The sequence below is a fragment of the Acinonyx jubatus genome, chromosome C1 (genome assembly GCF_027475565.1).
Source record: "Acinonyx jubatus isolate Ajub_Pintada_27869175 chromosome C1, VMU_Ajub_asm_v1.0, whole genome shotgun sequence".
NCBI classification, from domain to species: Eukaryota; Metazoa; Chordata; class Mammalia; order Carnivora; family Felidae; genus Acinonyx; species Acinonyx jubatus.
This window is the reverse complement of record NC_069381.1, coordinates 164,023,488-164,040,247: the sequence shown is the minus strand read 5'-3', so window position 1 is coordinate 164,040,247 and position 16,760 is coordinate 164,023,488. Positions and strand designations below refer to the sequence as shown.

Sequence of the window (16,760 nt, the reverse complement as noted above, 5' to 3'; positions counted from 1 at the left end):
AACGGTTTTCTGGCTTACTAATTGAAAAAATAAATAACCAAGTATGTGGTGTACATGCTGTAGATAATGTTTGCCAGTACATTTAAAGCCAACAGACACTAGAGTCATGACTTCTAATGCTTCCACACCAGAACAGAAAGGAATTAAGGCCTGGCTATTCCATGTGATGCAAAGGGAGTGAATTAATAAAATAATAATACTTCTTTGGGGGAAGGTAATAAAACAATTAACAACAGAGCTGTTCTACATTCCTAACAGATTTAATGAAAAGCTGAATTCCTTGTTATCAAATTAAGCCCTTCGTCCTGTCATCCATGATCCTGTTTAAAGAATACCCGTTGTTCACTCTTTTGTTTTTCTGTTCCATAATGGTGTGTAGGTATTTCTCACACAATAAAGTACAATCCAGTTTTTAATGTTGGAGTTGTTTTCTTTCATTTCTCCTTCTCCCATTTTCTTGACAACAAAAGCCTTATTATAAAAGCTTTGTTAAAATAATATAGCCATTTACACGGCAAAAGAAGGCCTGGATTTCTAGTAACTGAAAGAGGTGGTTCTCTTACAAATTCAAATTAAGTATTTTCTGTAGCCTCTTATTTTTAAGAGTAGCTTCAGTTTATAAGCAGTAACTGGAACATAGATGTTTTATTTTGGAAATCATTGGTCTTCAATTTGAAGATAGATATCATTCTGAACTCAAGAAAATTCTTAAATGTAAATAACTATCCTGGATCTTTTTAGAAATTGATTTAAATAATCCTGGATTCTTTTATTATAAATATAGAGGCAGCAGGTTTTCAAACCTTATATCACAAAGAGGGACTCATAAAACAGCTTTAAAATTTGTAAACTCTAACCCAAGTGATGTGGATTGAAAGTTGCATTAGTACAGTATCTATAATTATATAATATGATATAATTAGCTACGGTTAAAAAAATTAGGAATGTGCTTTTTGGTAAATCTCAAGATGCGCTAGCGATTCCAGGAATAAAGCAGAAGAAGGCCACCAGCTGGTACATAATTCTTTGACTTCTATATTTTTGTCGTTGTTAAGTAAAACTGATAATAAAATAATAATAATTTTTCCCCATACAGAGTTTTCTAGTTTTCTTCTGTCTGCTGAGGAAGAAGGATTCCAAACCAATAGCTCTGGCCTTCAATTATCTAATAGAAAGGAAACACTTGAACTTTTGTCTGAACCTCCATTTCATTCAACGAAATTTGATTCCCAAAAGGAAGGCCATGTTCCAGTTTTCATCAAAGAAGTGTCAAATGTTGAAATAAGCATAGGGGATGTGGCTAAACTGTCTGTTACTGTCACTGGCATTCCCAAGCCTAAAATTCAGTGGTTCTTCAATGGAATGATGTTAATCCCTTCTGCTGACTACAAATTTGTTTTCGATGGTAATGATCATAGTCTGATCATTCTGTTCACCAAATTTGAGGATGAGGGAGAGTATACATGCATTGCCAGTAATGAATACGGACAGACAGTATGCAGTGCCTATCTAAAAATAAGTTCCAAAGGAGAGGGGCACAAAGAGACAGAACCAGAACCAGTGGAAGAAATTCTGGACAAGTTTGAGGGTCCCTGTCCTCCTTACTTTGTTAAGGAGTTCAAACCAATTCACTGTGCTCAGGGGCTCCCTGCCATCTTTGAGTACACAGTACTTGGAGAGCCTGCACCCACTGTCTTGTGGTTCAAAGAAAACAAACAGCTTTACACCAGTGTTTATTACACCATCATTCATAATCCTGATGGTTCCGGGACGCTCATTGTCAATGACCCTCAGAGGGAAGATAGTGGCCTCTATGTCTGTAAAGCAGAGAATAGGTGGGGTGAGTCCACCTGTGCTGCAGAGCTTCTCGTGCTTCTGGAAGACCCAGACGTGACTGATGCTCCCAGTAAAGCAAAGCCCATGCCAGAGGCTACTAAAGATTTTCCACCGATGTCGTTAAAGGATCCTGCCATTGAGGCATTTGACTCCGAGCAGGAAATTGCAGCTTTTGTGAAGGATACTGTTTTGAAAGCTGCTTTAATTGCAGAAGAAAACCAGCAGCTTTCTTATGAGCGTGTGATTAAAACCAAAGAACTGAGTAGCCAAGTTACTTTAGTGGCTGAACAACTGCAATCCACAGTCACGTTGGAGCAGAATATGTCTAATGCAGACAGCACCAGGGAACTTCTTTCCATCAATGGCACTCTTCATGTTCAGTCTATCAAGGAACCGTCTCCCAGTTTACAGCTGCAGATTGTCCAGGCGCAGAAAACCCTCCCCAAAGAAGATATTCTAGTGCCTCAAGAGCCAGAGTCACAGGGGGTCCTATCAGATACTGAAAAAGTCTTCCCAAGTGCTCTCTCCATAGAGGAAATTAGTTCATTACCAGTGGAGCCTCTGAAAACGTTATTAGCTGAACCTGAAGGGAGTTATCCACAATCTTCAATCGAAGAAGCTCCAGTCCATTCATATCCAACCTCTGTGGCTGAGGAAGTACTTTTACCAAAAGAAAAGACAGTATCTGCAATGGATACTGAGCAAAGAGTGATTCTGCAAAAGCAGGAGGAACAAAGTGCTCTCATCCTGAGTCAGAGCTTAGCTGAGGGCAGCATGGAAAGTTTCAAGGGTCTTGACATCACAATCTCTGAGGTCAACTGTGAGCCCCAGATCCCTTCAGAACACACATGCTCAGAAGGTGAAACTTTGATGGAAAGTACAGATCAACTGGAAAGTGCAGTGCAAGAATTTGCAGCCAGGACTGAGGAAGGCAAGTCCCTAAGGTTTCCGCTAGCATGTGAGGAAAAGCAGGTACTGCTCAAAGAGCACTCTGACAACCTGGCAGCGCCCCTGAACCAAACCAGTGAGTGTAAAAAAGAGCCCATGGTGATAAATGGTGTGCAAGAGGTGCAGGTAAGTGACACTCTTTCTAAGGAAAGTTTGCTTTCTGGAATTCCAGAAGAACGATTAAACCTCAAAATTCAGATCCGCAGGGCTTTGCAAGCAGCAGTGGCCAGTGAGCAACCGAGTCTTTTCTCTGAATGGTTAAGAAACATTGAAAGGGTGGAGATCAAGGCCATAAACTTCACCCAAGAGCCCAAACGCATTATGTGCACCTACCTTATTACCTCGGTGAAGTCGCTAACAGAAGAATTAACCATTGCTATTGAAGGCATTGATCCTCAAATGGCTAACTTGAGAACGGAACTTAAGGATGCTTTGTGCTCTATTATATGTGAGGAAATAAACATCTTAACAGCTGAGGATCCCAGAATCCAGAAAGGAGGCAAAACAGGCTTGCAAGGAGAAATGGGTCCTTTTTCAGTTTCACAGAAGGTCGAAACAATCAGAGAACCCGAAGTCGAATCTAAATATCTCGTCTCTGTGGAAGAGGTCAGCTGTTTCCATGTGGAAAGTCAGATCAAAGTTGAAGATACCACACCTGTCCCTGATGAGGTTGCTTCAGCTGCTATCCCTGATGAGACACCAGAACCATCAGAGGAAAAAGGAAAGTCCCCCGGAAGTGGTACCAGGGAGGTTGGCATCGAAGAGGTACAGGAAAATGAGGGCAGCTTAGTCCAAGAACATGGTCCTGTCATACACACGCCCTTGGTGGACACTACTATGGAGGAAGGTGACCCTGTCAACCTCACGTCATCCATAACAAATGCCAAAGAGGTGAATTGGTATTATGAGGGCAAACTGGTGCGTTCAGATGAAAAGTTCAAGTGTTTACAAGATCAAAATATATACATGCTAGTAATCGACAAAGTAAATACAGAAGAACATCAAGGAACATATACCTGTGAGGCCTTGAATGAACATGGACACACAGCAACTTCAGCAAAACTCACTGTGGTCAAAAGAGGTTGGATTTTTAAGGATGAAGTGGGTCGCGCTCTAACAATCACTGAATCGTAATGTTTTAGTTTTCATCACTGAGTTTTCACTTACCTGCCTCTGCCAGGATGCAATTTGTGTAGAGTAAGAATGACATCACAGACATAATCATGGTTATTAATTCTTCTCCTTTTTCCTGACTGCCTTACAGGGTAGTACATCATCTCTACGTTGCCATTTATTTTTAAAATAAAACGTATTTTCATATGTTTCATAATACCAACAGGTTTTTTTAGTTTATATTTACTTCAAAATACTTTAATAATATGCAATAAAAGCTGTCAGTGAACACCTAGCTCCTCTGAAATTGCCAGTCTAATCCCTAAACTCAAAATAACCATGATTAATTGTCCATTTGTGTTTCGTATTTTTACTTCTTTTTTGATGCTGTTTTCACTTCATCACTGTATTTAGTATATCACATTATGAAATGCTATTCACAGTGTACCTAGCCAGCATGGTATATTTAGAGTACATCATGTTGTTATGCATGTAAGCCCATAGCATCACCTTTTAATCATTTTTTTCACAATTCACTGCAGAGTAATGATTGACGATGTTAAAAGCTACCTATTGTCTTCTTTTACCTTCAATGATTGTTCTCACGTTCCAGTCACTTGTCTTAAAATGCTGCAATCCATCTCATCAATTTCAACTGTTTTCCTTCATTAACAGCAACAGAAGTTAGAAGAAAGCTGGTGTGCCTGTTAAGGAGGCATGCTAATGGACTCTGCTTCCCTTTGCAGCCGCCCCAGTGATCAGGAGAAGAATCGAGCCCCTGGAGGTAGCTCTGGGCCACCTGGCCAAATTCACCTGTGAGATCCACACTGCCCCCAATGTCCGCTTCCAGTGGTTTAAAGCTGGCCGAGAAATTTATGAAAGTGACAAGTGTTCTATCCGATCTTCAAATTACGTCTCCAGCCTGGAAATCCTGAGAGCCCAGGTTGTTGACTGTGGCGAGTACACCTGCAAAGCTTCCAACGAGTACGGCAGTGTCAGCTGTACGGCCACCCTAACTGTGACAGGTAAATGACATACATTGAGGTGCTTGTCCCATTGCATACCATTGCCTGTTTTGTTCTTTACACAGGTGCAGTATGTCCTACCAACTGGAGAGACCAATAGCCAAGTTATAATACGGTGGCTAGGTACTGCAGAGTCTATAGGGGGACAAGAACTCATTATTTAGAGTCATATTTCTAAGAGCAACTAAAGAAAAAATAAAAATACATTATTTTGAAAACAACATCAAGGAATCAAGTGACCAGTGGCACCTGAAAGCTTGGTTTAGGGTGTTGTTTTGTTCATTCTATTTTAAAAAATGACTAGCTTTGTGGAAATGCCTTGGATAACTCCTCATGGCCTGGCGTGGCACTTAATATGAAAAATTTCAGGACACTTTGGTGCTACTAAAAAATAAAGTCCCAATGTATTTAATCATTTGGAACCAGTTAACCAGTTAAGAACAGAATTACAAACTGAAAAAAGCCAAATCATAAAAAATGAAAGTTAAATCCTAATAAAAATACAGGACTACAAACTAGGATTCTCACCCTAGGCTTTATTATTAATTTAAAAATAAGGGCAACTATATAAATATTCTGTTCTCAGTTTCCTAATTGACCAACAGCATAACTTTTGAGTAGTTAATGCTCATTGAGTGTTTGAATTCCCTCATTAGTGAAAGAAAAAGAAAGAAAGAAAGAAAGAAAGAAAGAAAGAAAGAGAAAGAAAGAAAGATTAAAGAAGAAAGAAAGAAAATGTATAACATTTTCCTTTTCTTTGTCTCTTTCTCTTTTGCTTTCTCCTTCCAAAGGAAAGTATGACTATAAACTATGGCTTAGAGGAGTGCCTGGGTGACTTAGTTGGTTAAGCATCTGACTCTTGGTTTTGGCTCAGTTCATAATCTCAAGGTTCATGAACTCAAGCCCCATGTTGGGCTCTGTGCTGACAGCACGGAGCTGCTTGGGATTCTCTTCCTCTCTCTCTGCCTCTCCCCTGCTTGCTCTCTATCTCTGCCTTAAAATAAACAAATGAACATTAAAACAAAACAAAACAAAACAAAACAACTATGGCTTAGGGTCTAGGTAGCAATGACCTGTGTTTTTGAGAGAAGCTATGCATTAAATATCTGGGAGGGACAGTCCCAGGTCTTTTCCAACAGAAGCATGAAGGGGAAAGGCAAAAACAGCACATCTCTTTGACTTGGAAAAGTCAGGGTTCCCTGTAGCTTCCTCACCTCTGCAATTATTTTACATATCAGAAAATCTGAAACCCAGATCCCTGATAACCCATCTATTGGTTTCACTTTGTGATCAAAGAGTCTCCATGCAACCACTACATGGCAGTATTCTTAAGGACACTTTTGAAAACCTCTTCTCCCAAATTAGGCCAGTTCAGTAACAGGACTAATACCTGAACTTTCAAATAACAAGAGCAAAAGAAGGAAGAGATTTTTTTTTTAATTGGAAAGGCTTCCTTCAAAGTGCAGAATGAAAATGGGAAATTACTGGTGTAAATATTTTTACAAGTTTGAAATGATTTAGGGGATGAATTCAAAGTTGGGCCATTTAAGGAGTTGCTGATGGTTGACATGAAGGTTAGAGCAACTTCACAACACTAACTTGATCTTCTTATCACTTAATGAATGTCCCTACTCTTCAGAAGAGTCAGGTGCATTTTCTGTATCTTCTTACACAGTCTTCTAATTTACAGAATTAAAGTAGCAGCTGAATTACCTATCAAATAATTCAGACAACTAATCAACTACTAAAGTGGACAAATCTTTTAACTGTATTAAGTTGATGTTGCTGCTAGATAAAGCAACATTTGTTCTTTCCTTTAATAGAGACATAAGGTGTTGTCTCGCTCCTCTATAAAGAACTCACTCATCCCTTTCCTTGGACAGATCTTTTCATCTTATTATCCTATCTTAAACAATGTCTCATGTCTATCTAAATATAGAACTCATCTCCTCCCTTTCTTAGAATATATAGTTACAACAAGAGCTTCCGTGGAGACAAAATGTAACGTTGAAAAAATTTCTTTTGCAGAGGCATATCCACCAAGCTTTTACTCCAGACCTAAGTCCATTACAACTTTTGTGGGTAAGACAGCCAAGTTCCTCTGCACAGTGTTAGGGACCCCCGTGATTGAAACCATTTGGCAGAAAGACGGCGCTGCACTATCGCCTTCCCCTAACCGCAAGATTTCAGATGCAGAAAACAAACACATTTTAGAACTCTCAAATCTTACAGTTCAAGATAGAGGAGTTTATTCTTGTAAAGCTTCTAACAAGTTTGGAGCTGACATCTGCCAAGCTGAGTTAATCATAATCGACAAGCCGCGTTTCATTAAAGAATTGGAGCCTGTGCAATCAGCTATCAATAAGAAGATCCGCCTTGAGTGCCAAGTAGACGAAGACAGAAAAGTTACAGTGACATGGAACAAAGATGGGCAAAAACTTCCCCCTGGGAAAGATTATAAGATCTATTTTGAAGATAAAATAGCATCGCTTGAGATCCCTCTGGCCAAACTAAAAGATTCAGGAACCTATGTCTGTACAGCTTCCAACGAGGCTGGGAGCAGCTCCTCTTCAGCCACAGTGACTATCAGAGGTAAGAAATGCGTGAATATTATCTTTTGCTTCCTTCTCTTTAAGGATGCTGCTGTAGAAAATCTTTGGCAAACAATGCAGCCCCTACATTTTATTATTAAAATAATTTCATCCAAGAAATTGTTTTGGTTTGGGGAAATCCTGGCATTGTTTGATTTTATGTTTTCAATCTTCTTTGGAAATCACTTTGTTCTTTTAAAGCTGTCTGCCATTAACAAAGCTTGCTTAAAATTTCTTCTAAGAACGTCGAGTGTCTAGGCGACCCTTGACTGTCTTCTTTTATAAAATTGTATTTTGTGTAAGTCGAGTTTGCTTGTTTTGTGTTTGTTTGTTTGTTTGCTTGTTTGTTTTTTAATTGAGAGACTGGGAAAGTGTTTTATAATCATGGAAACAGGGAGAGCTATTGAGTGCACCATAACCTTTACAGAACTTTTATCGAGATATTTTATGTGTGTTGTGTCTTTTGGTTGTAATATGTCTACTTTTATTTTGTGGAGTTTATGCTTCAGATCTCTTTCCTTTTTCTTTTTTGTTAACTTCCTGTAGAGCCACCATCCTTTGTGAAGAAGGTGGATCCCTCTTATTTAATGCTCCCAGGTGAATCAGCACGCCTCCATTGCAAGCTGAAAGGCTCACCTGTGATCCAGGTTACTTGGTTTAAAAATAACAAAGAACTTAATGAGAGTAACACTATTCGAATGTCTTTTGTCAATTCTGAGGCTGTGCTTGATATTACGGATGTGAAAGTTGAAGACAGTGGCAATTACTCTTGTGAAGCGGTGAATGATGTTGGCAGTGACAGTTGCAGTGCCGAAATAGTTATCAAAGGTTTGTTTACTCAGAGTCCTTTGTGTTTCTGAGACAAGATTTTCTTTTTAATTGCTGGTAACCCGTTACTTATACGATGCTTTCGTGCTTTTGTAGAGCCTCCTTCTTTCATCAAAACTCTTGAGCCTGCAGATATAGTGAGAGGAACGAATGCCCTTCTTCAGTGTGAAGTCTCAGGCACTGGACCATTTGAAATTAGCTGGTTCAAAGATAAGAAGCAAATTCGGAGTAGTAAAAAGTACAGATTGTTTTCTCAGAAGTCTCTTGTGTTCCTGGAGATATTTTCTTTCAATAGTGCAGACGTGGGTGACTATGAATGTGTTGTTGCTAATGAAGTTGGGAAGTGTGGCTGCGTTGCAACACATTTGTTAAAAGGTCAGTGCTTGAACATAATGATGTCTCTTTAATAAATTGTCAAGGTAGCTTTCCTAACCCATGGAAGGAAAGCTGGTGCCTTCTCTTCTCCTAATCTTTGAAAATATGTTTCACCTTTGGTTTAACCTGGGACCTTGGGGACAAAGCCAGTGACCTTCATCCAGTCTTTATTCTGAGATCACTGTAAACATTTAATCTCTGATAACAAAAGTGGATTATGGAATAATCTATAATCATTTTGTCAGCTGGTAACCATGTGTCTTCTATGCTTCTTTCTCTTGGATGGAGTTGTCATTCTTCTTAAATTTCAATATATTCTTCTAATTGGCCAACACCATGGGATAGCAATATTGGAAAGATAAATGTAATCTAGATTAAAGCACTTAGATGTATATGGTGTTGAAAGTGCTTGGGAATTGATACGTTTTGTCTGTTCTCTTTCTTTAACTAGAACCACCAACCTTTGTAAAGAAAGTAGATGATTTTACTGCACTAGCAGGTCAAACTGTTACCTTACAAGCTGCCGTGAGAGGGTCAGAACCCATTTCTGTTGCATGGATGAAAGGACAGGAGATCATTAAAGAAGATGGAAAAATCAAAATGAGCTTTTCTAATGGTGTTGCGGTCCTGATAATCCCTGATGTTCAGATTAGTTTGGGTGGCAAATACACATGCCTGGCTGAAAATGAAGCCGGAAGCCAAACATCTGTTGGGGAATTAATAGTTAAAGGTTCGTGTAGGAACATTTTTACTTAGAATCAATATTTCCATTTAAAGCAAAACCTTAATGCACTTTTCGGCATGCTAACCATTTAATACCATTGTAGAACCTGCCAAAATTGTTGAGAGAGCAGAACTGATCCAGGTGACGGCAGGAGACCCAGCCACACTGGAGTACACGGTCACAGGCACCCCAGAACTCAAGCCCAAATGGTACAAAGATGGGAGACCTTTGGTTGCTAGTAAAAAGTATCGAATAAGTTTTAAAAACAATGTGGCCCAACTCAAATTTTATTCAGCTGAACTGCATGACAGTGGCCAATACACATTTGAGATTTCCAATGAAGTGGGCAGCAGCTCCTGTGAAACAACATTCACTGTGTTAGGTTAGTATCTTCAGAAACCTGTGCCACAAGTTCCCTTGAAACCCAACAAATGAGCAAAAATGAAACCACCGAGCCCTTTTCCATGCTCATCTTTCTTTTCTTCTTGTGCCACGAACAGATAGAGACATCGCTCCATTTTTTACCAAACCCCTGCGCAACATGGATAGCGTTGTTAGCAGTACTTGCAGGCTGGACTGCAAAATCGCTGGCTCCCTCCCAATGAGGGTGTCCTGGTTTAAGGATGGTAGAGAAATAGCTTCTTCTGACAAGTACAGAATAGCGTTTGTGGAAGGCACGGCCTCTCTGGAGATCAGCAGAGTAGACATGAACGATGCGGGCAATTTCACCTGTCGAGCCACAAATTCCGTGGGAAGCAAAGACAGCAGTGCAGCCCTGATTGTGCAAGGTTGGCTGGACACTTTGCATTTCATTCTAATGTAGACGATGTTCCAATTAAGGCTTCTTCCCTTAGATCATGCCTCTTAACTCTTAGAAATTCTTTCTTCTACCCCTTCTTTAGAACCACCCAGTTTTGTAATTAAACCTGCATCAAAGGATGTTCTGCCTGGCTCAGCAGTCTGCCTGAAGAGTACCTTCCAAGGGTCCACTCCTCTCAAAATCAGATGGTTTAAGGGTGACAAAGAGCTTGTTTCTGGTGGGAGCTGCTATATTACCAAAGAAGCTTTAGAAAGTTCCCTGGAACTCTATGCAGTAAAAACCTCCGATTCGGGCACATATACCTGTAAAGTCAGCAACGTCGCCGGAAGCGTGGAGTGCAGTGCAAACTTATTTGTAAAAGGTCTGCATTGTTTTCTTGACATCTTTGTGCTGCCATCGTTCTAGGTTCTTTCCTCTTCCTCATGTTTCTTCATAACTTCCTTCCGTCCACAGAACCGGCCATGTTTGTTGAAAAGTTAGAGCCATCACAGTTGTTAAAGAAGGGAGATGCCACCCAGCTGGCCTGCAAAGTAACTGGTACCCCTCCGATTAAAATAACATGGTTTGCAAACGATAGAGAAATTAAGGAGAGCAGCAAACACAAAATGTCTTTTGTGGAGTCCACTGCGGTCCTAAGACTTACAGACATTGCCATCGAAGACAGTGGTGAATATATGTGTGAGGCTCAAAATGAGGCTGGCAGTGACCACTGTGGTAGCATTTTAATAGTCAAAGGTTTGTGTCCACCTTGCCCCTTGGTTTACCAAAGTTGTGGCCCGTAGCATAGATTCCTCCCTCATTAACTCAAAATAATTCCTCTTCTGTAGAGTCACCTTACTTTACCAAGGAATTTAAGCCAATTGAGGTGTTGAAGGAATACGATGTCATGTTGCTCGCCGAGGTGGCAGGCACACCTCCCTTTGAGATCACTTGGTTCAAAGACAACACAACGCTGCGAAGTGGTAGGAAGTATAAAACCTTGGTTCAGGACCGGCTGGTTAGCCTGCAGATCCTCAAGTTTGTAGCTGCAGATGCTGGTGAATACCAGTGTCGGGTGACCAATGAGGTGGGCAGCAGCACCTGCAGTGCCCGGGTGACTTTAAGAGGTTAGTGTCAGTTCAAATGATGCACTGGCTCTTCTGCAGAATCAACTCTTCTTTAAAAAAAAAAAATCTAGTTTTGGTGTAAAGCTGACATTGATTGAGAATTATTCTTCTATTAGAACCTCCAACCTTTGTAAAGAAGATCGAGAGTACCAGCTCCCTTCGAGGAGGCACGGCTGCCTTCCAGGCCACTCTGAAGGGCTCCTTGCCAATCACGGTGACTTGGTTAAAAGACAACGATGAAATCACCGAAGACAATAATATAAGAATGACCTTTGAGAACAACGTGGCTAGTCTGTACCTCAGTGGCATTGAAGTCAAGCATGATGGGAAATATGTCTGTCAGGCCAAAAATGATGCAGGAATACAAAGATGTTCTGCACTGCTCTCAGTTAAAGGTCGGTTCAGAAAGTTTGCCATGGGTTTTAGGAACTAATGCAGATGTAAGCCTTTTAGCAGAGTGATTCACAACCCACACCTATCCCTTTGTTTTCTACAGAACCTGCAACAATCACCGAGGAGGCTGTGTCTATAGATGTCACCCAAGGAGACCCAGCCACTTTGCAGGTTAAATTTTCAGGGACCAAGGAGATTACAGCCAGATGGTTTAAAGATGGCCAAGAGCTGACCCTGGGCCAAAAATACAAAATCAGCGTCAGTGACACAGTCTCTGTACTGAAGATTATTTCTACAGAAAAGAGAGATAGTGGAGAATACACTTTTGAGGTCCAGAATGATGTTGGCAGAAGCAGCTGCAAAGCTAGAATTAATGTATTAGGTTGGTATTGAAACGGAGTATCCTGTGCTCCTCCACATCTTACAGTTTCAGAGAAAATGCAGATTGCTGGGTTGACCTAACTTTTCTTGTTGTTTTCTGCTTTTTCATTGCATAGATCTTATCATACCTCCCTCATTCACCAAAAAGCTGAAGAAAATGGACAGCATTAAAGGGTCTTTCATTGACCTAGAGTGTATAGTGGCTGGGTCCCATCCCATAAGCATCCAATGGTTCAAAGACGACCAAGAAATATCAGCTAGTGAGAAATACAAATTCTCTTTTCATGACAACACTGCCTTCTTGGAAATCAGTCAGCTGGAAGGTTCAGACAGTGGGACATATACTTGTTCTGCCACTAATAAGGCAGGACACAACCAGTGCAGTGGCCATCTTACAGTCAAAGGTTGGCATTTTTTATCTCCACTTATCAAGAACTTCTTGCTCTCTCATTTCTTAATTCGCACCCTTATTGCTCCATTCCAAAATAAACCTGCCTTTCTCTTTTTACTCCTTTTTCTTTCATCCCAGAACCCCCTTACTTCATGGAAAAGCCACAGTCACAAGACGTCAACCCCAATGCAAGGGTTCAGTTAAAGGCTCTTGTGGGTGGTACTGCACCCATGACGATAAAGTGGTTTAAAGATAACAAAGAGTTGCACTCGGGAGCGGCTCGCTCAGTCTGGAAGGATGACACCTCCACCATTCTGGAGCTCTTTTCAGCCAAAGCTGCTGACTCTGGGACCTACATTTGTCAACTTAGCAATGATGTTGGCACAGCAACCAGTAAAGCCACTCTCTTTGTGAAAGGTCTGATCTCTGCATACACCTCTCTTGCTTGTCTAGCTTTTCCTGGAGGGAGGGAAGAGGCTTAAGAAAGCGATTTTGGCCTTTGTTTTACAAAAATGTTCAACATCACACTCTTTTCCCCATCTTTAGAACCTCCTCAATTCATTAAGAAGCCCAGCCCTGTATTAGTGCTGAGAAATGGACAGTCTACAACATTTGAATGCCAAATAACAGGCACTCCTGAAATCAGAGTTGCTTGGTATCTGGATGGGAATGAAATAACGGCCATTAAGAAACATGGCATTTCCTTCATCGATGGTTTAGCCACTTTCCAAATTTCTGGTGCTAGGGTAGAAAACAGCGGGACTTACGTCTGTGAAGCCCGTAATGATGCAGGCACGGCAAGCTGCAGCATTGAATTAAAAGTGAAAGGTTTGTGACCGGATCTCCTTTCCATTTGGGCTGTGCTGCCAGCCAGGCCCTGGGTCTTCCCTTGAGTAAGCCAGTCTCTGTCTTCCCTTTGAATCCTTAGAACCTCCCACCTTTATCAGGGAGCTGAAGCCTGTGGAAGTAGTGAAAGACAGCGATGTGGAGCTGGAATGTGAAGTGATGGGAACCGCTCCATTTGAAGTCACGTGGCTGAAGAATAACAAGGAAATCCGAAGCAGCAAAAAGTACACCCTAAGTGGCAGAGTATCTGTGTTTAACCTCCATATCACCAAATGTGACCCTTCAGACACTGGTGAATACCAGTGCATTGTATCCAATGAAGGCGGCAGCTGCTCTTGCAGTACTAGAGTCTCCCTCAAAGGTCAGTCATGCACACGAGAAGCAGGCTACCATGCAGAAATTTGGTAATGCTCTTTAATTTTATGATTACGAGGAGAAGTTCAAATATCCCTCTTCTTTTCGCACTGTCTGATTCCATCACAGAACCACCGTCGTTCACTAAGAAGATAGAGAATGTCACTACTGTTTTGAAAACTTCTGCCACCTTTCAGAGTACCGTGGCGGGTGCTCCTCCCATCTCCATAACCTGGCTAAAGGATGATCACATTCTCAATGAAGATGATAACGTTCATATTTCATTTGTGAACAATGTGGCCACACTTCAGATCCGGGCTGTGGACAATGGGCACAGCGGAAGATACACGTGTCAAGCCAAGAACGAGTCAGGAATTGAGAGGTGTTATGCTTTCCTTTTAGTGCAAGGTTTGTAAGCCTTTCTCTTGAGAACTTAGTCTGTGGGGACAATTTCACAAGCACGCCTTAGTTCTCGTAGAATTATCAATGCAACTAATTTGCATTTTTAATTCTCACTGCAGAACCTGCTCAAATCCTAGAGAAAGCTAAATCTGTTGACGTTACTGAGAAAGACCCAGTCACGCTGGAGTGTGTTGTGGCTGGAACACCAGAACTCAAAGTGAAGTGGCTCAAAGATGGAAAACAAATTGTGCCCAGTAGATACTTTTCGATGAGTTTTGAAAATAACGTGGCCAGTTTTAGGATTCAGTCGGTAATGAAGCAAGACAGTGGTCAGTATACTTTCAAGGTGGAAAACGACTTTGGAAGCAGCAGCTGTGACGCCTACCTGAGAGTGCTAGGTTTGTATTTTGGCACTAGTTGGCTTCTCTTCCTTATTTCTACTATTTAATGCCCTTTGTAAACAAATGGCAACATACTGATGGATGTGTTTTGCTGTTTGTGTTGGATAGATGAAAATATTCCTCCATCATTCACCAAAAAATTAACCAAAATGGATAAGGTTCTGGGCTCTTCTATACGTATGGAGTGCAAGGTTTCTGGCTCACTTCCTATTAGTGCTCAGTGGTTTAAGGATGGAAAAGAAATATCTACAAGTGCAAAATACAGACTTGTCTGTCATGAAAACACTGTGTCACTGGAAGTCAATAATCTGGAATTAGAAGATACTGCAAATTACACATGCAGGGTCTCAAATGTAGCAGGAGACGATGCGTGCAGTGGCATCTTAACTGTTAAAGGTTAGAACTTCTCTTCCTCTTCTTGATTCTTCTTTGTGATTGCTTTTTAAATGTACCACGCTTACCTTGTATTCTTTATAGCTAAAAGTCTTAATAATTCTGTTTCTTTAGCTACATATTCATATTTATTGAGTTCAAGAAATATACGGTCATCACCTCTTTTCAGAAATGTTTTCTTATATGTCTATAAGACTGTCAAAATAGTTTACAAGGAATCTAATTAAATATATTTCTCTTAACATCTATAGAACCACCAAGCTTCTTAGTGAAACCTGAGCGACAACAAGCAATACCTGATTCTACAGTAGAATTTAAAGCAGTACTGAAAGGAACACCACCATTTAAAATAAAGTGGTTTAAAGATGATGTGGAACTTGCCTCTGGACCTACATGTTTCATTGGCTTGGAAGGGTCAACTACCTTCTTAAATCTCTATTCGGTGGATGCTTCCAAGACTGGACAATATACTTGCCAAGTTACCAATGATGTTGGTAGCGACTCTTGTACTACAATGTTGCTTGTGACAGGTGTGCAAGTTTGATTGTTTTATGTGTCTGACCTCTGGCTCCTTTCTGTACAATGCATCTTCCCAATCAAGAAAGTACACCTCTCTCTAACAGTGCACTGTATTATGCCGGGCATTGTTCATCTTTTCCTCTTTCCTACATATTACCTAACGTGGCTTTTGTTATTTATATCGATTTTCCCATAATCTCCTCTTTCTTTCACTCTCTAGAACCACCAAAGTTTGTAAAGAAATTAGACGCATCCAAGATAGTGAAAGCAGGTGACTCGGCACGACTTGAATGCAAGATAACCGGATCCCCAGAAATCAGAGTTGTGTGGTACAGAAATGAACATGAACTCCAAGCCAGTGATAAATACAGAATGACTTTCATTGACTCAGTGGCTGTCATACAGATGAACAATCTCGGTACTGAGGACGGTGGGGATTTCATTTGTGAGGCTCAGAATCTTGCTGGCAGCACAAGCTGTAGTACCAAGGTTATCGTAAAAGGTAGAAATCTCTTTCTTCTGTTCCTCGTTACCTAAAAACCACCTTCTTCTTCCCTGCTGTAGCAGAACTCTTTTTTTCTTTTACTGTCATTTTAGCTTCCATTTAAGATCATAGACTCTTTTCCCAAACTAAAATTACTTCCCTTTTCAGATGTTATTTCTTCTTAAGATTTGCTTACACGTAGCCAATCATTCTGGGATATTTTTCATGTTATTCCAGTGCCATAATTCTGATCACCTCAACACATTAGCCAAGCAATTCAAATTTGATGTTTCACAAACATACCAAAAAAAAAAAAGTAGGCATTTTAAAATTAATTTTTGCCTTCAATAACCTTATGAATGGATCATCATCCTCATGATAATCTTTATCATTAATAACAAATCATATTTAGTGGCTCCTGGGTGGCTCAGGCGGTTAAGTGTCCCACTTCAGCTCAGGTCATGATCTCACCATCTGTGATTTCGAGCCCCGCGTCAGGCTCTGTGCTGACAAGTCATAGCCTGGAGCCTGCTTCGGATTCTGTGTCTCTGTCTCTCTCTGCCCATCACCCACTCACACTCTGTCTCTCTCTGCCTCTCAAAAATGAATAAACATTTAAAAAATTTTAAATAAAAATAACAAGCAATATTTTACTCCATATATATATGGTACAAGCAATATGGGTTTAACCCTACATTTAAAAGAGGAAAATTATATATTTTTCTCTCTCTCTAGAATTGGTTCTTATTTTTTTAAAAAATTATACCACTATACTCTTAGTACTAGTTTTCTGCAGCCATTTTCCAATATTTTTATCACAAAGTCCAAGT

At 40.4% G+C, this 16,760-nt stretch overlaps 1 protein-coding gene across 50 annotated transcripts in view; it reads left to right on the top strand.

Moving 5' to 3' along the window:
* TTN (titin) overlaps positions 1-16,760 on the top strand; it is a 275,212-nt gene that overhangs the window by 64,161 nt on the left and 194,291 nt on the right. For 48 of the 50 annotated variants that reach the window (XM_053215372.1, XM_053215354.1, XM_053215355.1 and 45 more), the window contains 22 exons: positions 1,097-3,865; positions 4,644-4,922; positions 6,951-7,514; positions 8,060-8,341; positions 8,438-8,716; positions 9,168-9,446; positions 9,544-9,822; positions 9,941-10,228; positions 10,343-10,621; positions 10,714-10,995; positions 11,088-11,366; positions 11,483-11,761; positions 11,863-12,141; positions 12,257-12,544; positions 12,670-12,948; positions 13,078-13,359; positions 13,460-13,738; positions 13,861-14,139; positions 14,253-14,531; positions 14,643-14,930; positions 15,179-15,457; positions 15,667-15,948. In XM_053215372.1, coding sequence (XP_053071347.1) covers positions 1,097-3,865; positions 4,644-4,922; positions 6,951-7,514; positions 8,060-8,341; positions 8,438-8,716; positions 9,168-9,446; positions 9,544-9,822; positions 9,941-10,228; positions 10,343-10,621; positions 10,714-10,995; positions 11,088-11,366; positions 11,483-11,761; positions 11,863-12,141; positions 12,257-12,544; positions 12,670-12,948; positions 13,078-13,359; positions 13,460-13,738; positions 13,861-14,139; positions 14,253-14,531; positions 14,643-14,930; positions 15,179-15,457; positions 15,667-15,948 — 8,952 coding nt within the window. The remainder of the gene's footprint in view (positions 1-1,096; positions 3,866-4,643; positions 4,923-6,950; positions 7,515-8,059; positions 8,342-8,437; positions 8,717-9,167; positions 9,447-9,543; positions 9,823-9,940; positions 10,229-10,342; positions 10,622-10,713; positions 10,996-11,087; positions 11,367-11,482; positions 11,762-11,862; positions 12,142-12,256; positions 12,545-12,669; positions 12,949-13,077; positions 13,360-13,459; positions 13,739-13,860; positions 14,140-14,252; positions 14,532-14,642; positions 14,931-15,178; positions 15,458-15,666; positions 15,949-16,760) is intronic. The other 2 variants (XM_053215382.1, XM_053215381.1) reach the window with 1 other exon arrangement.